General features: G+C 49.5%; 5 protein-coding genes and 1 pseudogene across 5 annotated transcripts; 2 read left to right on the forward strand and 4 right to left on the reverse strand.

Moving 5' to 3' along the window:
* Nucleotides 1-1,466: 1,466 nt before the first annotated feature.
* Nucleotides 1,467-2,276, forward strand: LOC115913291 (scale keratin-like). Its single transcript, XM_030965249.1, has 2 exons — nucleotides 1,467-1,839; nucleotides 1,921-2,276. The coding sequence occupies exons 1-2, from the start codon at nucleotides 1,467-1,469 to the stop codon at nucleotides 2,274-2,276; spliced, it is 729 nt and encodes a 242-aa protein (XP_030821109.1).
* Nucleotides 2,277-3,666: 1,390 nt separating this feature from the next.
* On the reverse strand, nucleotides 3,667-4,166 carry LOC115913294 (feather beta keratin-like). Its single transcript, XM_030965252.1, has one exon. The coding sequence runs from the start codon at nucleotides 4,158-4,160 to the stop codon at nucleotides 3,828-3,830; it is 333 nt and encodes a 110-aa protein (XP_030821112.1). The 5' UTR covers nucleotides 4,161-4,166; the 3' UTR covers nucleotides 3,667-3,827.
* A 5,270-nt stretch (nucleotides 4,167-9,436) lies between these two features.
* LOC115913339 (feather keratin 4) lies at nucleotides 9,437-10,426 on the reverse strand. Its single transcript, XM_030965319.1, has 2 exons — nucleotides 10,290-10,426; nucleotides 9,437-9,819 (listed from the first exon to the last, which is right to left on the reverse strand). Exon 2 carries the CDS (start codon nucleotides 9,797-9,799, stop codon nucleotides 9,437-9,439), a length of 363 nt encoding a protein of 120 aa, XP_030821179.1. The 5' UTR covers nucleotides 9,800-9,819; nucleotides 10,290-10,426.
* Nucleotides 10,427-15,796: 5,370 nt separating this feature from the next.
* Nucleotides 15,797-16,159, reverse strand: LOC115913371 (feather keratin 4-like). The gene has a single exon (XM_030965364.1). The coding sequence runs from the start codon at nucleotides 16,157-16,159 to the stop codon at nucleotides 15,797-15,799; it is 363 nt and encodes a 120-aa protein (XP_030821224.1).
* A 5,183-nt stretch (nucleotides 16,160-21,342) lies between these two features.
* Nucleotides 21,343-21,665, reverse strand: LOC115913314 (feather keratin 1). Its single transcript, XM_030965280.1, has one exon. It carries the CDS (start codon nucleotides 21,646-21,648, stop codon nucleotides 21,343-21,345), a length of 306 nt encoding a protein of 101 aa, XP_030821140.1. The 5' UTR covers nucleotides 21,649-21,665.
* Nucleotides 21,666-22,836: 1,171 nt separating this feature from the next.
* LOC115913199 lies at nucleotides 22,837-23,964 on the forward strand (annotated as a pseudogene).
* Nucleotides 23,965-26,764: the final 2,800 nt, after the last annotated feature.

Here is a 26,764-nt window from a genome sequence, read left to right on the forward strand (position 1 = left end):
ACAGGTAATGAAATAAAGAATTTCAGCTCAGGAATGAAAATTAAGTCATTGCCAGCACTGAAATTATTAATCAAATGCTGATTAAGGAATCAAGAGGAGTGACATTGATTGATATTTTTAAATGATGCTGTTTCATAACAAGGGAGCTCCTAACTCAGAACAAATCCTCATAACTCCCAGCCTCCATTTAATAGGATAATAACAGAAATTGCAAGCACTGACTATTAATGAGTATTTGTGAGGCAGCTTAAAGTCATTATCCTCCAGTACCTCTCATTATTATCAGCAAATCCTGATGACACTTCACAAACAGAGCTATTTTACAATTTAGAGGTAATTTATTGCCTCTCTTTTGCAATGTCATAAAATTAGAAAACAATTGCAAGAGGGAAGAAAAGAAATAACTGCAGGATGTCCCAGACTCATCCTAATAAAATATATTTTTATTTTATTACTACAATATATTTTTACTTTATTACTACTTTATTAAATTCTCTCTTTTTTCTGCAGTGGTCAGGACTTCAGGGGTGGGAAGAAAGAAAATTTTTAATGTATTTCGAACTGAACTTCTGGAATTCGAGATTTCAAATGAAATAGAGAAATGTTTGGAATTAGCTTTAGGCCGAGATGCCTTCTGCCTGTACCAATTTCTGCCTCTTTGGGGACAACTTTTTCAGGTCCCTACTCAGCTACCAGGAGAATTTATGTCCTCTCAGAGCCACAATTTTAGGTCCAGTTGGGCGAACTTCACCTGGCGAAGGTGGCACCACAAAGGGCTCCACACCATGGTTACCATGGCCATTAAAATGTCCCGATTTAACAGGACATTAAAATTGGACTCAAGCAGGACTGGCTTTAACCGATGACCCCATGACCACCCTTGAGCCCCAAGTTCCTCAAATCCCCTCGGATCGCCCTCAGAGGGAGCTGATTGCCATAAGCGGTTGTGTCACAGCCACGCGAGTCTGGGAGGGACACTGCTGAGGTGACAGAATGGAAGCGCCCACTGCGGCGTTGGTTTTGTAATAAACGAGGACGGGAGGCTCAGAGGGTGGCTTTGAGGAGGATATAAAAGCTCACATCACCCACAGCCCTTCATCCACTGCTCCTGCTCCCATCCCTGCAGCGAACAAGGTAAGCAGTGGCACTGATCCCCATAAAATCTGAATTACTGCATAAAGTCAATGTGGCTTCTTTCCTCCTCCTCTTGGCTTCTTTCTTGCTGGTCGCACACCTTTGACTGAATTGCTACAAGTTTGTTTAATTTATCCAGCAAAGAATTTCTCTTGCGAGGATGATCGTGGTGAGACGAAGGCTAATACAATAATGAGATTTCTTTGATATCCCCTTTGAATTTACCTGTTTCCCTCTGATATTTGACCCACAGAGCTTAATTTCGATTCTTCTCAGCCCGTTTAGCTTTAAAGTCCTTCCTGCTGTGCGTTGCAGCCTCCCAGCACAGAAGGATGTCCTACTCCAGCGAGTCGTGCGGCGTCAGCTGCCCCCAGCCCATCGCCGAGAGCTCCAACGAGCCGTGTGTGCAGCAGTGCCCCGACTCCAGAGCCCTGATCCTGCCCCCGCCGGTGGTGGTGACCATCCCGGGCCCCGTGCTCAGCACCTTCCCCCAGGAGAGCGTTGTGGGATCATCGGGCCCAGCCTTGCCGGGGCGTTCCTTCAGCTCCCACAGCTCCCAGGGCTATGGGGGCTCCTTTGGGCTGGGAGGATCTGGGGGTTATGGGGGCCCCCTGGCCTTGGGGGGCTCCTCTGGCTATGGGGGCTCCTTTGGGTCTGGAGGTTATGGAGGTTCCCAAGGCTATGGGGGTTCCTTTGGGTTAGGGGGCTCCCGTGGTTATAGGGGCTCCTTTGGCCTGGGAGGTTATGGGGGCTATGGGGGCTCCCTGGGCTATGGGGGTTTCTCAGGCTATGGGGGCTCCCAGGGCTATGGGGGCTCCAGGGGCTATGGGGGCTCCTTTGGCCTGGGAAGCTGTGGGGGCTATGGGGGCTCGCAGGGCTATGGGGACTCCCTGGGATATGGGGGCTCCCTTGGCTACGGCCGTTCCCTGGGTTATGGAGGTGACACTGGCTATGGGGGCTCCTTTGGGGGCTATGGTGGCTCCCTCGGGGGCTATGGGGGCTCCCTTGGGGGCTATGGGGGCTCCTTTGGCAATTGCGGGAGGTCCTACAGCTCCGGCTTCTCCTCGCGGGGCCTGGGCTATTCCCTGCCTGGCTCCCAGAGATGGGGCAGGTCCCGCCGCGGGAGCTGTGGGGTTTTCTAAAGCCCCCTTGGCAGTGCCAGCCCTGGAGCCCGGCCCGGGCCATGGGGACAGCTGGCAGGAGCTGCTGGCAGCGGCAGCTGAGTGTGCCCAGCAGCCCTGGCTGTGCCCTGAGCCCTGCATCCCCTCTGGACACCCTGAGCCCTCCATCCCCTCTCTGTGCCCTGAGCCCTCCATCCCCTCAGGATTCCCTCAGCCCTCCATCCCCTCTCTGTGCCCGGACCCCTCCATCCCTGGCTAATCCTGGTCCTGAGCTGGTCCCCGCTCCCGGAGCCCGAGTTCTGCAACCCCTGCTGCCCCTGGATCGCCTGGATTCCCTGCCCTCGGTTGTTGCTCTTCCCTCTGACATTAAACTGCTGTTGGTGTTGCACAAAAGTCTCTCTGGTTTTCACTTGTCGGTTGTTTTTTCCTCCGGGAGCAGAACTCCCCAGGTGTGCTGAGGGTTCCTTATCACGGGATCTGCCCTGCTCCCCGTGTTTCGAATGTGGAATGGGAGTTTAATTGGGGTACTTAACACGATGTTGAGGAATGTTTGTTTAGCAATTTGCCCGTCATTAGCTTCCCCGAGGTTCTGAGTAATTGTTCTTGCTCTGAGGATTCCTGGTGACACCCCAGGCCCCTCAATCACCACATCGCCTAGCAAACAAGACATAATTGCAGCGTTTCTAAGCTAGCAGGACGACAAGGGAAGGACGAGACCTAAGTTTTCATTTCGTCTGTTGGGTTTTGAAAGTTCTGCCTGGGTTTGTTCAGCCTGAGGAAGAGAAGATCCGGGGTGAGCTGATTTCACCTTCCAGTGTCTCAAGGAGCCGACAAGAAATGCGGGGACAAATTATTTCCAAAAGCCTGGAGGGACAGGACAAGGGGGAACAGGTTCGAATTTATGAAGAGGAGGTTTAGATAGAATGCTGAGAATAAATTAAATAAAGTTTTGTCCGTAAAGATGCTTTAGATTTCCCACCATTTTCCCCCCATTTGTTGCTAGCCAGGAGTGATTATTTCATATTGTTCTTCCAGAAATGAGAAAAAGGGAAAATATTCCCCCCCAAAAAGGATATTACTCATTGTTTACATTTCTCTAACTCCTCGGTGATTAGCGTGGTGTAACTTGATCTGCTTGGTACTCACAATTTATGCACAGGCAAATTTCTGCCAGAGAAGGAACATTGCAAACCACAAATTGTGATGCGCCATCTATTTAATGAGCAAGAAGTGGAATTAAAAAAAGAAAAAAATACAGCATAAGAAAGCAGAAGGATTGAATGCAGAAAGGTTGAATACAGAAGGGTTGAATAAGGGTTTAAAATTCATCACCCATTTCCAGGCAGTGCTTTACAGCTGGACACCCAGCGACAATCGAGTGACATTTTTCAACTCCCTGGTTGCACGGAAAGGCATCAAATGGGGAAAGCCAAGCTCCCGCAGCGCCGGGAGCTCAGGGCAAAGCTGCGGGGGTCAGCAAGCGGGTGGGCACGGGCTCAGTCCTGCATCCGATCGCGCTCTCCTGCATCCCATCGCGTTTCCATCTCCTGCTCATCCCCTCCCGCGGCTCCCTCAGGGCCCGCAGCGGTTGGAGCGCCGGTAGGACCTCCCATAGAGCCCCCCCAAACCCGAGTAGCCCAAAGTGCCGAGCCCCGAGGAGCTGCCCGAGTTGATGGGGACTCCGCCGGCGCTCAGAGCATCCCCGACGGCCGCGGACGCCGAGGATCCCACGGCGGTGTTCTGCGGGAAGGAGCTGAGGATGGGCCCGGGCAGGGTGACCACCACGGGCGAGGGCTGGATCACGTAGGTGGAATCCTGGCACTGCCGGACACAGGGCTCGTTGCAGCTGTTGGCCAGCGGGGTGGGGCCGCAGGAGGTGGGGGCGCAGAGGTCGTAGCAGGACATGGCTGTGGGGTGAGAGTCTGGAAGGCAGGGAGTTCTGGAATGCAAGGAACGAGGTGTAATTAGCCGCGTAATTAAGCTGTTGTGGTGATGGAGAGCGCAAGGAGTGCGTGGGGAATGGAAGGAAGGGTTGGTCTGGCGTTGAAAGGGGATTTCAGTGAAGCTCAGGGCTCTCCACACCACAAAGGGCAGCTCCACCTCCTCCTGAGTGCTCCTTTCCCTCCTGCAACCCTGAAGTGAGCGGGGAGGTGAGGGAGCAGGCGGTCAGGAAAGCAAGGAAAAACTGCGCCCCAAAACAGAGGGAAAACGAAAAAATATTCCTCAGCATGTAAAAATGATGAGCAGAAATTTCACCGTGAGGCCTTGGCACGGCTGGCTCTGAGCAAGGAGAGTTCAGGGAATCTCCCTCTGGAGACATTCAGACCCTCGTGCCCAGGAGTCTCCCTCTCCAGAGTCGTTCCAAACCCTCTTGGAGGTTTTCCTCTGTCACCTGCCCCGGGAGATCTCCAGAGATCCCTTCCAACCCCGAATATTTTGTGATTCCATCCCGAGAGCCAAAAGCTCTGCACAGATTCCCCACATCCACTCCCAGCTGCTGAGCAGCACTTGGGACTTCTTGGGATGGAAAGATTTGGGTGACACAAATGAAAAAATCCGGGCTCAGCACAGGAACGACCTCCACCCTTCACAGAATGTCCCTCCCTGGGGAAAAAGCTGCTTCGAGGTCTCCCCAGCAATTTTAAAGAGCGCAAACCTCGGGCTGCTACAGACCAACAGCGGAAAAATAAAAACACAAAGACAACAACAATCCAAAGAAAATGGGAAGCAGATCGAGACTTACCCTTTTCTCCAAGGAGAAGAAAGCCAGGAGTGGTTGTAGCTCCTCCGAGCGAGCTGGTTTTATACCCTGGCCCAGAGAGCCCGAGGACCTGGGACAAAAATTGTGCGTGTAGCTCATTAGCAGCCAATTGCTAACGATTCCTCATATGCAAAATACCCCTGGCTGGGGATTTACTTTTCCTCTCTGTTTGTGTTTCTTGCCTGGATTTCGTTTCCTCCCTGTAATGTATGCATTCCTCCGGTGAGGTTTCTTTTATCCTCAAATCTTACGAGCCAGGTTAATTCCTGATCAGAGGGTGATTCATCTGGGTTACTCAGGAAATTGTTTTGCATGCTAAGGAACCGTGGCACGGACGAATGAAACCATCGGGAAAGGTGCAGTGACCTTCCCCGTGAAATCCCTTTCCCCCTCCACGCAGGACACAAGTTTTTGGCACACCTGGCTCTGAGAAGGGCAGAAATTCCTATTTCTGCCTCGGTGTTTCACCAAATTCCTCTCAGACAGAGGGAGAGACACAAAAAATAAAGGAAATAAAATCGTTAGAAAGCATTTAGAACTGATTAAGCTCCCTTACTCCTAAAGGTACTGAGAAATGGATTATTTGAGGGAACAGATTTTATTTTCTTGACTCAGCAGAGAGCATGAAAGAGGATCAGCATCTCATCTATTCCTTTATTATTAAACCACCACGCTGCCACGATGGAATCTGAGAAACAATTTGGGAACGGAGTGTCCAAGTCCTTCATCTCAGGAGTCTCCAGGTTGGGTTTTCTGCCTACATTAAACCAGGACAGCGATTGAGGTCAGCTGGAGGATGCCTGGGAATTTGGGGCTGCTCAAAGCCTTGCCCAAGCTCATCTTTGGGGTCATCAAAGATGCCAAAGCCTTTTACATCTGCCACTAAATTATTACTTTCCCCTGCTGGGCTTCGCACCATTATGCAAAGTTGTTCCCCAAATGAATAGCAGTTATTTAGAAAGATGTTTGTAATGTTCCTGTTCCCTTTTTCCTTCTTTGAAAGCCAATTCTGGCTTTCACTTTGCACGTCTCACAGATCACTTCAGCGTGCAGCAATTCCAGTTCCTTTTCAAAGGCAATTTCCAGATTAAAAAGTAATCGCAGACAATGCCGGAGCAGACTGCAGGGCAGGGCCGAGCATTCCAAGCTCTCGTGGTGTTTAATCTCCGAGGCAGAGACAGGCAAATCAGCCCCGAACTGGGAGTATCTGCCCCAACATCTCCTGGGAAATAAACGCTGCTTGGAGACTTCTGAAGAGCAGAAGTCTTCAAAGTTCCCCAAACATTTCCCTGGACCACTCAGACATGCAAATGGGGGACGATCAGCAAATGGGCAGGGAAGGACTCTTTGAACATGACCAGGGGTTCAAAGCGGTGGCCAAGATTCCTGATGGATTCCCCACCAGCTCCAACCCTTCCACCTTGTCCTTGAAAAACAAATAAGAATTTGCATCCACTCAATTCCAGCCGTGAGTTGCTGGATGTCCCCAGTTTGGGATGACCCAAAATGACGACACAATGAATGGAAACTCTCCTGTCCCTCAAGATTGACCAGACCTCCCCAAAGTTCTTGCTGCACACCGAGAAAAGTTTAAAAATTGGCTGTCCAGAGAAGCTGGATGGATGGAAACTCTCCTGTCCCTCAAGATTGACCAGACCTTCCCAAAGTTCTTGCTGCATGCACAGAAATGTTAAAAAAATTGGTTGTCCAGAGAAACTATGGCTGTCCTGTCCCTGGAAGTGTCCAAGGCCAGGTTAGACAGGGCTTGGAGCACCCTGGGATAGTGGAAGGTGTCCCTGCCCATGGTTTAGATGATTTTTAAGGCCCCTTCCCACCCAAACCATTCCATGATTCCCTGACTTTCCTTTATAACAATAATTATCTATCAATTCCAAGAGCAGCTTGTGGTTTGAAAGCCAACTCATCCAAAGCTACAGAGAAGATAAAAAGAGCCCAAATTCCACTTCTGAAGGTGATCCTAAGTCCAGCTTGTCTGGGTGGCTCCATCTTCTCGTCCCAGGAGCCGAGAGCTTTTGGGATGTTGCTCGTGGGAAGATTACAAGCGATCCGAAATCTCCCGGGCACTTATCCCGGCTGGAATTGCACACTCAGGACTCCAATTAAAACCCGCTGCCACACCAGGGGCTGCTCCCAGGTGTGTGCCCAAAATGCCAGAAGTCCTAAACAAATGGAATTTGACTCACCCCCACTTTGGGAGGTGGAGCTGGCGCGATGGAGCCGGGAATATTGAATAGATGCAAAGCGGGGAGATGAAAGCGGCCTCGCGGGTCGTGGGTTTCATCTGCGGCCAGGATAAACCATCATGAACATAAACAGTAAACAAACCAATTTCCCCGCTGGGAACCCAGCCAAATGCAAAGCAAACCCACAGCTCCTGCGGGAACTGGGTAATAAAAGGTGCAGGGATGTCTGGGATCCTCCAGGCAGCCCCAGAAAGCCGTAAAAGCTCTGCAGAGCCTTCCTGCCTCCTCCCTTCTCCCCACAAACCCAGGGGATGCTGCAGCTCTGGCCTCAGCTCTGCAGGATTTGGGGCTGAAAGGGATTTTCACTGACAAAAAAATATTTCTGAAAAAAAGTTGGTATTTTTTATTTCTGTGGGATCTTCAGGAGAAATCCTTCCCTGTGAAAAACATTCTAACACGATATTCCCACTCGTTTTCTGCAGCAGAGAATAAATCACTTTCTGACTGCAAACCCACCCAGATTTCCCTTTTTTCCTCAGAATTGTGCTTTACTGGTTGCCACAGCAAGTTTTAACCCAAAAAGGCCAGGAATGAAAGGGGCAACTGGTGCTTGAGGGTCATATTTTATTCTGATGTGATTTCTGAATGTTTGGAGGAAACATCCCAACTTTGCGGGGAGTTTTTTTGCAGTCTGGGAAGGGATTTGGTGTAATTAATGAGAAGGGAGTTGCAAGGGTAAGAAATTACTTTTGTTATGAGAAATATCCACCTGAACCTGTCCGAGGCACCTTCTCAGCAGTGCCTCAGTCACAGCCCTTTGGAGCCATTGGACTTCTTGGAATTCATCACCTTTGATCGGGGAATAGCTTCAGCTGAGATGGTAAAAAATATTAAATTAAACATTTAATCCAGACCAAGCTTCTCCTGTAATAGAACATCAAACTGCCAGCTTTCCACTGTCTTCTGGTGTTTATTAAAAAAACCTCCTCCTTAAAATTAATAATTCTTTCATTTACCTCCTTTAATTTCATTCCACTAATGACTGCAGTCGGCAGAAGCTCATCAGCATCTTTAATTACAGCTCATCCTCATTCTGGACAGGCAGACAAAGACTCCAAGCGAGACTTTTCAGAGATATCAGGAGTTTTAAGGGGTGACAGGAGGTTGAGTCATCTGAAGCCCTCAGGGGAAGTTTTCCAAACCTTCTTCCTTCAGGGTGTCTAAACCGCACCTTCGTCCCAATCCAGGAGGAGCACAGCTGTGCCTGACAAAGCTCAGCTCTGGCTTAAAACACCCAAAGAGAGGGTTGGAACTAAAAATTTTTTAAATTTTAGTCCTTGAATCTCTCTGTCCCAGACTTGTTTCCCAACCCAGCAAATTCCAAAGGGAAGAAACACTCCCCATCCTTCTGTGCTTCCCCTCCCAGGCTCACCAGGGGCTGAGCTCAGCTGCCAGGAGATGCTGCACCCCAAAAATTGTTGCTTCTCTCCCTCCACATTTCCCTTAGGAACCTCAGCTGAGCTCCCTTCTTTCAAAACACTTTTCCCAAGTAAAACATCTTTAAAAATTCCTTGGTTTTGTCCCATTGCAGGGTCCCTTTCTGCCTTTAATAAGGGGTCTCAGGCTCGGGTTTAAAAGTTTTCCACCACCGGAATCTGACTCGTTCTCCTTTGAAATTATTTGCGTGGTGTTTTCTGGAAGCGGGGACTTCCAAAGGCACTGGAAAAGGGGCTGGGAGAGCAAAGAAGGCCAGGCAGACTCGGAGAGTGATGCAGCACGAATTTAATGGGTTGAGGAAGGGAAGGAAGCAATGAAAAAGTCAGGAATACATTTCCATGGTTCAGTAAGGACAGAACCCACTCAGACACACTCAGCGAGTGGAAATCTTCCTTCTTCATCGATGAACGACCTGTGCTAATCCAGCCATGCACAACAATTGCCAACAATTAATATTTTGCCTATTATCAAATACAAAAAAAAAAACCCAAACCAAAACAAAAAAAAAAAAAATCGGGACAAGACATTTGATCAGAAACATGAAGTAAAGCACAACAAAAGACAAGCCAAGGCCTGGTTTGGAGAGATGCCAAACTCCCGCAGCTCCTTTAACTCCAGGCTGGGGGCATCTCACGTGGCACCCAAAAACCACGGCCGTGAGCTCAGTCCTGCTCCAGGGACGGGTCGGGGTTCAGCATTCCCGGTCTTCTCCTCCCTCCTTAGCAGGGCCCGTAGAAGCCGCTGCGGGAGGCGTTGTAGCGCCGGTAGGGCCGGCTGTAGCCACTGCCCAGCCCGGGGTAGCCAAAACCCCCAAAGCCCCCAAAACCCAAGGAGCTGCTCCCCGAGTTGATGGGGACACCCCCGGCGCTCAGAGCACTCCCGACGGCCGCGGACGCCGAGGATCCCACGGTGGTGTTCTGGGGGAAGGAGCTGAGGATGGGCCCAGGCAGGGTGACCACCACGGGCGAGGGCTGGATGACCACGGTGGAGTCCTGGCACTGCCGGACACAGGGCTCGTTGCAGCTGTTGGCCAGCGGGGTGGGGCCACAGGACGTGGGGGCGCAGAGGTCGTAGCAGGACATGGCAGTGGCCGGAGGGAATTCTGGAATACAGGAGTTGAGTTTCAGCCACATTTATCAGCAGCTTTCCAGGGCTCCGTTCGGGGTTGGGAATTGGGAAGGAAATTGGATTTTTAGTGCTGATGGTGTTCTGGCCTCAGGTGAATTCTCTGCTTGGGCTCTGGTGGGACGCGGTCACGCGACTGAACAGGCCCAAGAATTCACTGCTGATATTGAAGTGCAGCAGCACAACCTTAAAACTGCCCTGGATCCCAAAACTGAACAAATAACCCTTTAATAAATAACCCATTTAATAAATAACCCATTTAATAAATAACCGATATCCATTTAGCTAACGTGGCTAATTAATGATTTTTATAACTTGCCACCAACACAAAACTCCTTCTCTGGTATAAAACCCTTTCCTCCCTCTGAGAAGAAACTGTGGCAAGGGAAGTGGGGGAAAAGCTGCAAAATCAAGGCTGTAGAAAGAGAATAAAAGGTTCAAACTCACCTTACTCACGAAGGCAAAGGAGGGAAGAGATGTGGCTGGGAGAGCCAGGAGTTGCTCAGGTTTTTATACCGAGTTTTGAGTTGCCCGACGACTTGGGCCACTCTTTGTGCAAGAAGTGATTTATGGGCCACGAACTGATTACAGGGTTTTTTGCCTCAGTTACTTGTGTTTTTTACTGCTTCACTTCCTTATCTTGTGGTTTGTCTATCTGACCACAGGGTGCTTTCATCCTAAAATATTCCTGGCCGTGTTCATTCCTGGGAACACTGCAGGGATTAATTCAGCGGGATTTATTCGGCCTCCACACCCCTTTGGGATCTGCCTGGTGTCATTAAAGGAGATTAGGCCTCATTTGCACAATGCAGCTCCCTCCTCTGCAAGGTAAATCCTGGGGGAATTCACAGAGAATTGCAGGTTTCGGAAGGCAAGCCATGAGTGTTTCCAGCTGCTTTCCACAGGATCCCTGAGGCTGGAGAAGACCTCCAGGACTATCGAGTCCGAGGTGTTCCCAACCCCAGCCTGGTCACCAGCCCAAGGTCCACTCACTCCTTGGACACCTCCAGGCATGGAGAGGCTCTCTGGGAAAGGAAGAAGGAATTTTTCCATGGAAGAGGCTGCCCGGGGAGGTTTGGAGTCCCCATCCCCAGAGGTGTCCCAGGAACGAGGGGACATCAAGGGATCAATCACAGGCTGGGATTGGTGATTCCAGAGCTCTTTTCCAACCCCAAATCCATGAGCAGTCCTGGATGCAGGGATTAACCCCGAGGTTCTTGCTCTGCTGGCACATCCACTCCCAAGACATGCAAATCACATTTAAATTAGGGCTGTCTCTGTGGGGATCCCCTGGGAACAGAAACTCGTTTGGCTTGGGCAGAGCTTCCTGAGGACATCAAAGTTTATCAGCAGCTTTATTGGAGTGCCACCATGCAAATGTTCCATCCTGGGCATATTTCAGATCCCTGACCTAGATCTGAATTCTTGTATTTTATTTAATAAGATGTTATAAAGATTTGGGGGTGCAGGGCAGTAATTGGGCTGTGAAATTGAGGCCATGGTTTCTATCTGCAGGAATTACAGCTGCTTTATTTTAAATCAAAAAGGAAAAGTTCAAGGTTTGGTTTGAGCCATCTCATATTTCAGGAGGATTCTCAAAAAAATTTCCTTGGCTGTTTTTACCTGTGTGTTCCTCACTATCTCTCAATATTTTAATGAATTAGCAGCTATTTAAAAAAATATTTTCTATTTTTCCTAATATTTCTAGGCGTTAGTTGAGGAATTAACATGCATAACACCATCCACAGCTTCTTTTCATCTTTTAAAAATTTTTCTTCATTATTTTTATTCCTCCTTCATCCAAGCTTTGCTTGGAAAACACAAAGCACATTTCAAATCCAGCTGTGAATTTAAAAACAGATCTGGCAACATTTCAAATCTGTTTGGAGACTTCCTTGTAAGCAATTACAATAAATGTTGTTCCAACTAAAGCCTTTATTTTATTGTACTCTCAGAACGACTTAATGGCCTGATTTTGAGATGAATTAAAGTGAGCAAATTAAGGGTTCACAGATTTTTGTCATCAAGGCCAGACCTAAATATTCAGATTATAATTAAGACTTTTTGCATAATGTGAGAACATCCTCCTAAGACACTTGTGAGTGACTAAACGTTCTGAAAAAAGAGATCTTTAATAAAAATGGAACTGGGAGGTTACTCACAGTCATCCCTGGGTAAAGTCTCTGGGCAGAGAGGTGACCCCAAAATCCATGGAGAAGCAGAGGGAATTTCCCTGGCAAGAGCAGCATCTGCAATTCGTTTTGAATTGTAATTAATTGACTCGTTATGAAGAATTAGTTCCTCAAAGGCTTTGAGCCTCTTGTAAAATTGCAGCTCCTGAGATCCCTCCTGTGCTGAGTTTTGCTTTTCTCTCACTAATTCTGGACTGAGCTTGTGAGGGCTTTATGGAGACATTTGAGGTTCCCACCATAATTCAGGTCAGTTGCAGAACCGGACACAATTCTAGAGCTGGACACAGTTCTAGAGCTGGACACAATTCCAGAACTGGACATTATTCCAGAGTTGGACATGATTCCAGAGATGGACACAGTTCTAGAACTGGACACAATTCCAGAATCAGACACAATTTCAGAGCTGGTCACAATTCCAGAACTGGACATGGTTCCGGAATTGGACACAATTCTAGAACTGGACACAATTCTAAAGCTGGACACAGTTCTAGAACTGTGGACACAATTCCAGAACTGGACACAATTCTGGAGCTGGACACGATTCCAGAGCTGGACACCATTCCAGAGCTGGACACGATTCCAGAGCCAGATACAGTTGTAGACCTGGACACGATTCGAAAGCTGGACAGAATTCCAGGTGGAATCTCCCCAGAGCAGACCAGAGGGGCAAAATCCCCTCCCTGGATTCTCGTGGCTGCCCCGACCTGGGTTTGGGACTTCGCCCTTGGGCTTGGCCCAGTCCCACCTCTCCAGCCTGCCCACCTCCCCCTGGGTTGGGAATTGTTTGAACCCCAAGGTGTTCCCGTGGTTTAAGGTGTTTAATTCAGCCCCTCTGGCCACGTCTGCCTGGAATTTGGGGTTTTTGCAGCCACCCCCCATTCCTGGCTGGAATTTGCTGCCCGGCCCAGGCAGGAGAAGCTGTGGATGTGTGATCTGAGATGGTTTTTGGGGTAGGCAAAGCCTGGGACCTCACCCCTCCTCAGAGAACCCCCGTGAAGGCGCAGGGACATGTGAAATCCTCCATTTTCACACCCAACTGGAGCTCATTTCCTTGTCAATTTTATTCAGATTCTGTCACGAACAACTTTAACATCACTCAGGTTTGGGGTTTGCTTTGGCATTTTATTCCGGGCTAATAAATTACACAATTTCTCTTTTGATTTCTGGTTTTGCTCAAAAATTAATGTCACTCCTGGATGGATCTGCTGAGAATTCCTGCAGGGAGCCAGGGTAGCATGGAATTCCCAGCTGGAATTCTGCTGGGAACAGCAGAAAACAGCTCCAGAAATTAATTCACACTCAAGGGGAGAAATTATTTACTCACCAGAACCTCTGCAAAACAACACACCCAGAACGGGAGGGTTTTGTTTGTTTTTCAGACCTGTGTTTTCAGGAGCTTTCAAATGCAGATTTTAATTACGTTTCAAATTGGATGAGTGCAATTAGTGCTGCCCTGGGTTCCAGCTCCACCTTCCTCACAGAACAAGGTTTTGTGCCACCCAGGCTGGTGGATTTGGGGTTCTGATCCATCCCCTGGGAGCCGGGATTTGCCAGGAATAATCACGATAAATCCCATGCTCAAAGTGGGGTTTTTTCCATCTAAACCCTCCTTCTGTCATTCCGGACCCACCTCCTCTTGTCCTGTCACCCCCTGCCCTTGCCCAAAGCCCCTCTCCAAGCCACAGCCAATCAAAACGCCCACGTTCCGGCATTTCTTTACCCAACCATGAATTTTAAAATCATTTCCATGCCCGAGTCACCCCCATTCCCGCCCAGAATCCCAGGAAGTCGCCAGGATGTGCAGCAATTTTCACAACAAATTAAACACGAAGCTGGATGTTGGAGATTAATTCAAATTTTGGGGGTTAGAGGCTGTGTGGTGTCAGGAGAAGCTGCACCCGAGTCTTCATCCCATTTATCACGGCTGGATTTGTCCCTGCTGGAAATTCCTGCATGGAAAGGATGCAAAAAACCGGGATGGGGAGCACTCAGCAAAAGATAGGAATTAACTCCAAATGAAGAGGCTTTGTACAAAGACTGGGCTTGGACTTCAGAGGAATAAAAGACTTCAAAGTTGCCATTTCTCGCTAATGGCTCAAATATGCAAAGTTTTGGCTCCCCGAGGTTGTGGGGGATCTGGGCTCCCGCATCCCCTGGGTAAAAACTTCAATCGAAATCGGTGAGTCAGGAGAACTCAAAGGACTTCACCTAATTCAAGGCAAACATCTTCAAAAACTTTAATTATTTTATTAAACTTTTCTATCATTTATATTTAAAAAAATAAAATTAAGACAAATCTTCATCTCCTTAAAATTCTTTAACTCCTCTCATTTTCACCTCAAGAAGATTCTCTTCTTTTTTTGAGTCTGTTCTACAAAAAGGTTTTTCTACGAAAGGAGAAAAGGAGAAAAGGAGAAAAGGAGAAAAGGAGAAAAGGAGAAAAGGAAAAGAGGAAAAAAGGAGAATCTTTCTCCTCCATCTCCTCAAACTCTCCACAACCCAACAGACCAGAATCTTTTTCAATATGTTACAAATTCCTTTCCTTCTAGTAGGGATCCCTCCCAAGGAAAATTCTCTTCCTTTTCATTGGTAAAACTGAGATAACCCAAGAATGCTTCTTCCTCCTCATCCTTCCCTCTAGGCACAGAAACTTCTGCTCTTGGAGGGGAGATCCCGTTTTGGGAACGGCCTCATTAACAACCTGGCAGGGATTCCAGCTCCCTAATTAACCCCCGGAGTTCATCCAAGAGGTTGGGAGCCCTTGGATGGGGAACCAGGACATGCCAACCCCGGCTCGTGGAGTTTGGCACTCCCCACACTCAGTTAACGCCTTTGGAGCTCCCGGGACAGGTGAGGCACCAAAGAGTTGACAAATTATTGTGTGAATTGGAATTTGTAGCGTTGTGTTGGCTCCGGAGCCCTGGGTGTGATGGAACAAAGGGTTGAAATGAATGCCGGGTTCTGGAGATGAAAGAAGCTCTTTGAGGGAGGTTTTTCATCTCACGCCAGGCTGGGACATAAACCATGAGCAGTTCAACTCCTGGGGACAGCTCAACCTGCTGCAGACATTATTTGTATAACTGGTTAATTGGAATGCCCCAAACCTTCCCAACAAGAGGATTTCTTCCCTTTTTTCCCCCCAGAATGGACTGGTTTAGCACCTTTGGTGGCTGTTGTAAATCTAAATCAGATCCTGGAGGTGCTCGGAGTTCTCCACTCTCCAGGTTGAACATTCCCCAACATTCCCAACATTCCCAACTCCCCCAGACTGTTCGTGATCTACTCAGTGATAAATTTCACCTAAAAAAATGAAACTGAAAAAGTTTCAAATAAGAACGGGAAAGGAGGGAAAAAACCAGCAGGAGACTCAGGAGGTTATGATAAAAGCATCATTTTATTAATCCCAACAAGAGGATTAAAGCCCTGCAAAGCACCGGGGGTCGGTGTGGGGGAAAAGGCTCAGCTCAGGGGGACGTGTTCCGAAGGCAGAGCTCTTCTTCCAGCCCACCCTGAGAACCACGTCCCACCTACAACCTAAATTTAAAACTTTACACCAGGTAGTACCAAATACACCGAGCAACAGAGCTACAAACAGGACCAGAAACACCCAGGAGTAAAACGGGAGCCGTGGCCTCATTCCAAGGCCTGATGGACTCCGTTCAGGCGGAGCTGTGGGGATCTGACCCCGCTTTGGACACAGTGAGCTCAGTCCTGCTCCAGGGACGGGTCGGGGTTCAGCATTCCTGGTCTTCTCCTCCCTCCTTAGCAGGGCCCATAGAAGCCGCTGCGGGAGGCGTTGTAGCGCCGGTAGGGCCGGCTGTAGCCACTGCCCAGCCCGGGGTAGCCAAAACCCCCAAAGCCCCCAAAACCCAAGGAGCTGCTCCCCGAGTTGATGGGGACTCCCCCGGCACTCAGAGCACTCCCGACGGCCGCGGACGCCGAGGATCCCACGGTGGTGTTCTGGGGGAAGGAGCTGAGGATGGGCCCAGGCAGGGTGACCACCACGGGCGAGGGCTGGATGACCACGGTGGAGTCCTGGCACTGCCGAACACAGGGCTCGTTGCAGCTGTTGGCCAGCGGGGTGGGGCCGCAGGACGTGGTGGGGCATCGCTCGTAGCAGGACATGGCTGGGGATGAGGTCTGGAATAGAGGAGCACACCTGAGGGTGAGGCAGGAGCTGTGTCACGCCTGCATTTACTCAGCCCAGTTCATTCACTCGTTTTAGTTCAGTTATCGGGACGGAGATGTCGCAGACATCATTTTTATGAAAAATCCTTCCTTAGGATTTTTCCTGCTGAAGCTGAGAAGTTTCAGCAATGAGATATAAGCAATAATTATCTGCTGCTGTGGAATGCAACGGGTGGGTCTGTGATACGTCTCCTGTGGTTGTTTGGATCCAGTGACCACTCACAGCAGAGCTGGCTCTTGCTCTCAGTTGAGCCAGCTGCCTTAGTCATCAATTTTTCTATTCTATTCTTAGCTTAGCTAGCTTCTGGAAACCTCTCCTTCTATTTCTTTTTAGTATAGTTATAATGTAATATATATATATCATAAAATAATAAATCAAGCCTCCTGAACATGGAGTCAACATTCTCGTCTCTTCCCTCACCTGAAAACCCCTGTGAACACCGTCACACGGAGACTTTCCAAGGAGCCTTTTAGGAACAGAGCCAGGAGCTGAGGAGGAAACCAAACTCTTAAATAAAGAGAGACAGAGGCTGAAATGTCCTCTGGGCTGTCGGTGATCTGGGCAAGAACTGGCAGCAGAACAAAAGAAACAAACCTGTGTCATTAATTTAATTGTAGGATTTTGATTGCACGTCTGGAGAGACCCAGCTCCGCGCAGCCAGAGCGTTGGGGGAGCAGCAATGAGGAGTGAAACCCAACCACAAATGAACCTGCGGAGAGAGGTCCACGGGCAGCTGGAAAAATGAAAGGGAGGATTCGTTTCAAGGCTCCAGTTTTGCCTACAAAGAGGTACAAATTTCAATGACAAATTTCAGCGTCATTAAGCAGCCTTGAAGAAGAGGTCTTTGGAATTTTTCCCAGGCAACTCATCCATGGATGTGATAAAAAAGCAGGAATTCCATGGGTTCTATCTGCACCACAGCAATAAAACCAAAATTCTCTGATTTCTAGGGGGTGTTCAGCTCTGCTCCATTTTTTCCCCTTCTTCCCTTCCACCCCACAATCCCTGATCCCACTTCCCAACATTCCAGGAGATGTCTTTGCACTCTGGAACAAAATTTCCACACTTGGCCACCCAACTGACATTCCAGGATGGAAAAGACCCTCCAAGATACAAAATGCTACTGAAATACAACTGAGCTCCCGGATTTTCTGTTTTAATAAATAGTTAGAGTTTAAAAGGACCTTTAAAGATGCCAGGGTTCCAACCCCTTGCAGAGTTATTCCACCCATGTAATTCATTAATCTTTATTAGTTCTAATATTTTCTATGTCATTTAGCATGTCTGAAATCCCGTGTTTGAGTAAATTTCTATCACCAATTCAAGGATCTCTACAGCCAAGTCGGGACTCCAGAAATTCCATGATTCCAACAGCAAACCCCAACTTTTTAAACACAAAAATTCTCCCACCCTGAAATAAAAAGAATCCAGCAAGCAGCAGAACACTGTGGGGAAAAAAACCCAGATTATTAAAAGGCAAGAACTCAACAAACAGAGAAAGAGAAGTGGATTTGAACTAACCTTGCTCACAAAAGAGGAAAGAGAAGTGGTACGAAGGAGTTGGGCTGAGCTGGTTTTTATACCTCAGCCCTGATGGCCTGGGGACCACAGACAGCCTTTGTACCTGGAATTAATTCCCAACGAGTATGTCCTGAATGCCAAATGTTCCACCTGATTAAATGTTCTTTTCCTCACCGCTTATTTACTTTGTTTTTATTTCCTCCTTATCTTCTGACAGACAGATTCCGTCCTGCAGGTTTCTCTCATCTCGGGAATTAGGGACCAAATTTATTCCAGGGCCACTTTTCAGTCACAACAAAATCCAGACTCCAGCGTATGTTTGACTTTAGTCATAAAGAAAAATACTAAGAATGTCTATAATACATAATTCATCATTCCAAGGCATTCTTTTATTAAGGGTATGAGTGCAAATCCTTAATAAATTCCTGTCTCCAGCGATGCTCACCGGGCTCTGCCTCCAGCCGGGCGTCAGAACAACCTCAGTTCTGGGTTTGGGCAAGGCCCTGCCTCAGGAGCACATCCAGCCCTGAAATCCCACAGAAGGAAGGAAGTGCCAGAATTGTGGAATTCGGAGACAAATTACTACTTTATCACATCGAATTCAGATGGTGTTATGGCGTTAAATCCGGGTAACGCAGTTTGAGGCACAGCTGGAAGAACGAGGGGATGTTTAATCCTGATTTATCAGTTCTTTTACAAAGAGGACCTCAAAACCCCTCCTGTTCCACCTCAGCTCACAAACACCAGTCAGAACCATGGAGCCATGGAATGGTTTGGGTGGGAAGGGACTTCAAAGCTCATCCTGCGCCAATACGTGTGCAGGGACACCTCCCATGATCCCAGGCTGCTCCAAGCCTCGTCCAACCTGTCCTGGGACACTTCCAGAGGTGGGGAGTCCATGGAACCACCTGTGCCAGGGGCTCACCACCCGCACAGGGAAGAATTCCTTCCCAAATCCAACCTAAATTTTCCCTCTTTCAGTTTTACCCCTTTTCCCCCTTTTCCTGTCACTCCAGGCCCTTGGAAATTCGCTCCCTATGTTTCTGTTGGCTCCTTCGGGTCCTGGAAGGCCACAATGAGGTCACCTCAAAGCTTCTCCGAGCTTGGAAAGGTCCTCAGAAGTTTTTTTAGGAGATGTGAACATTTTAATTGACAATTCTTTGTAAGTGGGTCAGACTGGGAATGGCACACAAAGAGTTTTGGCTCCACTTGGATTTGATCTCAGATCCACAAGTGAACAAACTGCTGAGGAGCTGGAAAAGAAATTGTCTTTATTAGACTGTGCTTGAAGTAATTTCACGTTGACATTATTAGAGTCAGTCTAAAAGTACCAGAAATTAAAAGTACCCATAATTTGGGAAGATGAAAGAATTTTTTAATGGGTGGATGATGCTTCTCACGCAACGCCAGCCCAAACCTAGACTGGGAAACAAAAGCAGGACAATTCCTTTATCTGGAAAAGGTTCCACTTGCAAAAATACATGTGGGAACTAATTAATGCAAAAAAAAAAAAAAGATGCTTCAAAAACCCCATAAAGTCAAAAATATCTATGGAGTTATTGCACCCATTTTTCCATCTGAACATCCAAAGGGAACACGGCTTCCAAACCAAGTTCACATTCTTCAGAAATTGTCTCTCTGGTGATTTCCAGCATTGTAGGTGGTGGATCAGACCCTTAAAGGTACAAAATTCTGCTTGAAATTGAACTGAGCACCTCCATTTAATAAAAACTTCAACTTCCTGCACAACCCCCATTCTGTGCTGGGCTGGGAAGGTTCTGGAATGTGGCTTTTTCCCCTTTTTTTCCCCTTTAGGTTAGCAAGGGGAAATTTTGGGGTTTATTTCCCCTTTCCCAGACTTTTCACTCTCCCAGATTTCCCTCCTCCACCCTCCTGCTCCGTGTCCATTTGCTTTATGGAATTAATAGATAAAATAGATAGAATAGATAAAATAGATAGAATAGATTAAATAGATAGAATAGATTAAATAGATTGACTAGATTAAATGGATTAAATAGATTGAATAGATTAAATAGATTGAATAGATTAAATAGATTGAATAGATTAAATAGATTACATAGTCTGTTGGTGGTAGATGCAGAATACATTTTCAAATCTCTTACATATGTTTCAATAAAAACAGATTTAAACTGGCTTTTGAGCCCCATACTTTTTAATGGGTATTGCATCAATTTCACACCATAATAAAATTGTGATAGCACAGAAACCTTACGTGTAACATTTTTATCAGCAAGTGCTGTATCTGGTGTGTCACTTAAATTGACCACAAGGTCATTTTTATATTAAAAAAAACCTAGAAAAATTAGTCTGACCATAGATACAACTGCAGCGGTTCTGCCGCGCGGATCCCAGGGAACAACTCATCCCACCAGTCCCTCCAATCATTTGTTTGGAAAATTCACCCATGGAAACCTCTTTTCCAGCCCAGGCTCCTCTCAGTCTGGGACATTTTCATATTTTTTGGTGTTTCTGCCTCAAACTGCGGGCAGAAAAAGGGGCCCTGGTGGAGTTCCTCTGCTCCCCGTGAGGGTCCCTTCCAATGAGGATATTTTAGGATTCTATCCCATCTCTTTGCTGGACTCTTCCCCTCCCAAATTTGTAAATTTGCAAGTAAATAATTTTTAATAAACTTTAAACGAAGCACAAAAATTTGAATGTAGAATCCACCTCTTTTGCCTGTTCTGTGGACATTTGGACCAGCTCCACATGTGAATGTCAGGAACCTTCCCTTGAGCTCCTCAAATATTTATATCTCAGCTCCAGGATGATTTAATTTTCAAATAGATTTTATTTCATGGCTTTATCTTTCTTGGATCTCTTTTGGTTGCCAGAATTGCAAATGTTGCTTCTGCCACATTAATATTCGTTCAGATTCTCGAGAGTTTCAAAGGTGCAAAATAGGCAAAGGGAACTAAAATCTCTCGAGCTTAAACACCACAAATGTACTTTTAAATACGGAGGTGTGATGAAAACATTGGGGGAAAACATGCTAGAAAGAGAAATAGATTTGAGAACCTGTTCAGTGCTTCTCAAGAGTGTAAAAACCAATGAAATTATCTTTATCAGATGAGTTGTGGTGACTTTTGGGTGCACATTTTCCTCTGTGAAATCCTTGCATAGATTTTCACATAATTCTGCCCCAAGGGGAGGTAAAAAGGAAAGAAAAACCACAATGAAACTCAAAATCAGATGCAACATCAGTTTAATGATAAACAGACAAGTAGCATTCAGCAAAAACAAAGGGAAAATATATATTTATGAAAGGAAAAGAAACCATTCCGACCGAGAGACAGAAAGCAAGACTCCACCTTTCCTTAATTCCTCAGTAAAACCCCTCCACTGACTGTTGGCAATCACAGCATCAAACCACCGTGAAATGCAAAATCAGAGACAAGGAAACTCTTAGAAAGCAGGATTTTCAAGGCTGAAACAGGCTGGCCACGAGACCAGACAGCACCTCCCTCCCTCCCGCCTTGGCAGGAGGGCTGGAGGGGGGCCAAGGCCTCTGGAAAGGCTGGCCAGCAGCTCCAGGGGACACTTGGCCTGGCGAGGCGCTCGCTGCGCGTGCGGCCCGGCTCTAGCAGGGCAGGCACCTGCGGCCGCAGTAGCGGCCACCGAGGCCGGAGAGCCCCGAGAGCCCAAAGCCCCCCGAGTTGATGGGCACTCCCTCCTCGCTGAGGATGCTGCCCACGGCGGCGGAGGTGGAGGATCCCACGGCGGTGTTCTGGGGGAAGGAGCTGAGGATGGGCCCAGGCAGGGTGACCACCACGGGCGAGGGCTGGATGACCACGCGTGAGTCCTGGCACTGCCGCACGCAGGGCTCGTTGCAGCTGTTGGCCAGCGGGGTGGGGCCGCAGGGCCGGCACAGGTCGTAGCAGGACATGGCTGGGGCTGGAGGAGAACCTGCAGAAGGCAGGGAAAGCACCCACGGGGTGTGAGGCACACAGGGAGATGCTGCTGGGCAGGAGGAAACACAGCCTGGGCACAAGGGACAGCCTGGAGAGGGAGCAAGGGAGGAACCCAACAGCCCCGAGCCCAAAGAGTTCCCTGCAAAGAAATCCCAACATCTCCCACCTCTCCCCACCAAACAACAACCACAAAAACCTGGGGAGAGCAGGATTGAGGAGAAAGACTCTCAGAGAGCACTATGGAGAGGCAAAGATTCCATTGAGGGCCAAGGGAGAAGAGAAGAGAAGAGAAGAGAAGAGAAGAGAAGAGAAGAGAAGAGAAGAGAAGAGAAGAGAAGAGAAGAGAAGAGAAGAGAAGAGAAGAGAAGAGAAGAGAAGAGAAGAGAAGAGAAGAGAAGAGAAGAGAAGAGAAGAGAAGAGAAGAGAAGAGAAGAGAAGAGAAGAGAAGAGAAGAGAAGAGAAGAGAAGAGAAGAGAAGAGAAGAGAAGAGAAGAGAAGAGAAGAGAAGAGAAGAGAAGAGAAGAGAAGAGTGAGGCAAAGGCCCTTGCAGCTCACCTGTGTCACCACGGAGGAGAAGGCAGAAGTGGATGAGGGATCCTCTCTTGCTCTGCCTTTTATACTACTGTCCCACACAGCCCCGGGCACACGGGCACCCTCAGCACATGGAACATGTTTCCCAAGCTCATCCTGCATGCAAAACATCCCCATTAGAGAAATGGGGACACTGCAATGCTGCTTTTTCATTTCCCTGTGCAGGACATGCCCAGTCAGCCTCCCAGGCTCCTTTCAAGTGCCAGGATTAGAGGCCAAAACGTGTCTGGGGGCAGTGCCACATCAGCAGGGCCGGGTGATGCAGCCGGTGCTGAGGAGTGTCCGACATCCCAAATAATTCCAGTCCTGGCCCTCCAGGGCAGGACTTTAAAGTGCTTCCTGATGATGGGCCCGGGCTCCTCAGGGCCCTGAGGGTCCAGCCTGGCCATTCCCCTGCGGGGGTCAGCTCTGTCCCTTATCTCTGTCCCTCTCCATGCTGGGCACTGCTGCTCTGGCTGGGGCAGGGGCTGCCCAGGGGGGTTTGGAGTCGCCAACCCTGGAGGTGTCCAAGGGGAAGCTGGACATGGCACTCCATGCTCTGGGTTCTGTGACAAAGTGGGGATGGATCCCAGATGGGGCTTGATGTTCTGGGAGAGCTTTTCCAACCTCAGGAATCCCTTCAGGTGAGGGGCCAGCCCCAGTCCGGCCCCGTGGTGCCAATGTCCAGCAGGGGACGTGGGGCTGCCCCTGCGCTTGAAAGTCCTGCCCTGGAGGGCCAGGGGCTGGCAGCAGATGGTCACTGGGACACTTCCCAGCCCTGGCTGCATCACCCGGCCCTGCTGACAAATCATTTTCCCTGGAAATATTCTGGCCTCTAATCCTGGCACTTGAAAGGAGCCTGGGAGGCTGACTGGGCACGTCCTGCACAGGGAAATGAAAAGGCAGCGTTGCAGGGCAAAAATAAAAACACTAATTTTTGTAATTGGGATGTTTTGCATGTGAGATGAGCTTGGTAAACACATTCCCTGTGCAAAGACTGTCCCTGGGCCCGGGGCTGTGTGGGACAGTATAAAAGGCAGAGCAAGTGCAGGATCCCTCATCCACTTCTCCTGCCTTCTCCTCCTCGGTGACACAGGTGAGTGCTTTCCTCTGTTTCCATTTCTTTTCCTCTGTCTCTTCTGCTCCCACAGGAGCTTCGCCTCAGTTTTGTTTTGCTGGGGCACTTGGTGATGGTCTCCATTCTCTGTGCCATACTGGAGGGAGGTGGGAGAAGATCTCGTCTGTGTTTTTACAGCCCTCTTGGGGACTGCGATTCCTTGTCCTTTCTATTTCCCTCTCCAGGCTGTCCCTTGTGCCCAGGCTGTGTTTCCTCCTGCCCAGCAGCATCTCCCTGTGTGCCTCACACCCCGTGGGTGCTTTCCCTGCCTTCTGCAGGTTCTCCTCCAGCCCCAGCCATGTCCTGCTACGACCTGTGCCGGCCCTGCGGCCCCACCCCGCTGGCCAACAGCTGCAACGAGCCCTGCGTGCGGCAGTGCCAGGACTCGCGCGTGGTCATCCAGCCCTCGCCCGTGGTGGTCACCCTGCCTGGGCCCATCCTCAGCTCCTTCCCCCAGAACACCGCCGTGGGATCCTCCACCTCCGCCGCCGTGGGCAGCATCCTCAGCGAGTCTGGGGTCCCCATCAACTCCGGGGGCTTTGGGCTCTCGGGGCTCTCCGGCCTCGGTGGCCGCTACTGCGGCCGCAGGTGCCTGCCCTGCTAGAGCCGGGCCGCATGCGCAGCGAGCGCCTCGCCAGGCCAAGTGTCCCCTGGAGCTGCTGGCCAGCCTTTCCAGAGGCCTCGGGGCCCCTCCTGCCAAGGCGGGAGGCCAACCTGCCCACCTGAGGCTTCTGCTTGTCCTGCTTTCTCCTGCGCCTCCCCGGGCCCTGCCGTGCCCTGCTCTGCTGGCCCAGGGGCTCAGCCCCAGCCCAGCCCAGCCCCGGGGTCCTGCTGCTCCCGCTGGCCCCGTGCCCGGGCCAGGCAGACGTGTGTCCCACTGCTGGCCACGCCTGCCTGCCCAGCCCTGCTTTGGTTCTGTCTTCACACTCAATAAAGTTCACTCTGCATTGGAACTGGAGTCTCCTGGAGTTCCTTTCGTTTTGGGATCCCCAGCTCAAGCTGCTCCATGGGGGAGGTCACAAAATCACAGTTTTTGGGGTTGGATTACACTTCCAGAGGTGACATGGCCCAACCTCTGCTCAGGTGGGACAGCCTTGAGGGAGTTGCTTTAGATGCCAATGGCTTCTCAATCTATCCAAGGATGGACACCCCATAATAACCTCCCTGGTCCATGCGTTCCATCACTCAGCAGAAATCGTTTCCTTAGACACCTTCTGTGGCTCGTGTCCTGTGGGAGAGGTTTTACAGAGACTTCTGTGAGCCAGAGAGAAGTTTGAGAAGGGGATCCATGTTCTCCCCTGAAAGGATTTCCTACCAAGGTCCTTGACGCAGAAACCAAGAAAGAAACAAGGAGAAATAAGAGAAACCCGCAACTAGGTGTTCCAATGAGCACTTTGTCTCTGGTTTAAGTGCAAATTTATGAGTTTTGTAAGAATGTCTAAAAACCATTCATGCTAGAATAAAACCAAGTTCGAAGCCTTCTGAAAATGGAGTGCTGCTTTGCGTCGTGACCATCTCAACTACAACGTCCTTCGTGCAACAGAATCCCAAGGAGTTGTCACCCTTCATTCTGCCACCACAGCATCCCCTGTGCCCTCCTGTCCCTCCTGGAGGGCTCAGGGCTGCAGGCACAGCCCAGGAGGTCACAGGGACACGTTGGGCATGGGGAGAACATTGCTGGGGTGTTGAGTTGTGTGGGTGGTGATGCAGAGCAGGACAAGGCGCTCCTGCTTCCTCCCACGTCCTCTACTCCCTGTCATTCAGGGAATCACAGAATCGTGGAATATCCAGGTTGGAAGGGACCCAGAAATCATCAAATCCAACTCCTGGGCCTGCAAAGACACCCCAAAATCCCACCCTGTGCCTGAGAGCGTTGTCCAAACACAAGAAGTGACCCTCACTCCACCTGGAGCAGAAGAATGGAGGGGTCAGAGACCATTCCAGGGAATGGAGGGGTCAGGGACAATTCCAGGGATGGAGGGCAGGGAATGGAGGTGTCACAGACCATTCCAGGGATGGAGGGCAGGGAATGGACAGGTCAGAGACCATTCCAGGGAATGAAGGGGTCAGAGACCATTCCAGGGATGGAAAGCAGGGAATGGAGGTCTCAAAGACCACTAAGGGCAACCCCTCAGTGCTGACCATGGGACGAGGCCAGGCCAGGTGGACCCTGCATGTCTGAGTGTGCTGACAGGGTGGAAGAGGAGCCCGTGATCTCGCTGTCTGCTTGCCTCCAGTGTTTTCCTGCTGACATTCCCAGACCATGAGTCCTTCTGATGTGTTTTGATGTCTCCTTGGAGAGCTCTGCAGGCTTTTTCCACTGCCTGGTGCTCAGTTTCGGTGTAGGCTCCCAGAAGGGTTTTGGAGATTTGGAGATGGAGAAGATGGAGAAGGAGCAGTGGGAAAGGCCCGACAAGGACACTTGGTGCTGGGTGGAGCTGGTGGGAGCAGAGCTGGGGTGTGTTGGAGAGGACTTTCTGCTTTTCAAACATCCTCCTGTTGACTTGAGGGTGCTGGGGGCTCTCTGTGAAGGCATGGAAGGGCAAAGAGCGTGTGGATGTGTCTGGATGATAAATCCCTGATTCTTCAGAGTGTCCAAGGTGGCAGGGAAGTTTACACCCAGCTCTGCTGGACTCGAGTATTTGGTTACCCAGCAGATGAGGTGACTCCTGCCACAGAAAAAACATTTTAAAGCATGGCTTGTTATTTTAGGGATGCCAGAAAAAAATGCCCTGACCATTCTGGGAGTCCTAAAGTGAGGCCCTGGAGGGCAAAGGGCCTGAAGTGCCCTGGTGAAATAGGACAGTCCCCAACACCGGCTGCATCACCCGGCCCTGCTGACGTGGCACTGCCCCCAGACACGTTTTGGCCTCTAATCCTGGCACTTGAAAGGAGCCTGGGAGGCTGACTGGGCATGTCCTGCACAGGGAAATGAAAAAGCAGCATTGCAGTGTCCCCATTTCTCTAATGGGGATGTTTTGCATGCAGGATGAGCTTGGGAAACATGTTCCATGTGCTGAGGGTGCCCGTGTGCCCGGGGCTGTGTGGGACAGTATAAAAGGCAGAGTAAGAGAGGATCCCTCATCCACTTCTCCTGCCTTCTCCTCCGTGGTGACACAGGTGAGCTGCAAGGGCCTTTGCCTCACTCTCCTCCTTCTCTTTGTCTTTGCCTTCATCCCTGGCCTTGCTGCTGTGCAGCTCCTGCTGAGAACTTTGCTCCCAGATCCTGCTCCCAGCTTCGGCTCACTGGAGGAGCTGGGAGAAGCTCTTGGGCTCTTTGCAGGAAGCCCTGGGGATGGGGCTCCTGATCCTTCCTTCCTCCCTGTTCCCCGTCCCTTCCCTTGGCCTCGGCTCCTTCTCCTGCTGAGGCCGTGCCTCACGCTCTGTCTGTGCCTTCTCCAGGT

Source organism: Camarhynchus parvulus, chromosome 25 (assembly GCF_901933205.1).
Source record: "Camarhynchus parvulus chromosome 25, STF_HiC, whole genome shotgun sequence".
In the NCBI taxonomy this organism is placed as follows: Eukaryota; Metazoa; Chordata; class Aves; order Passeriformes; family Thraupidae; genus Camarhynchus; species Camarhynchus parvulus.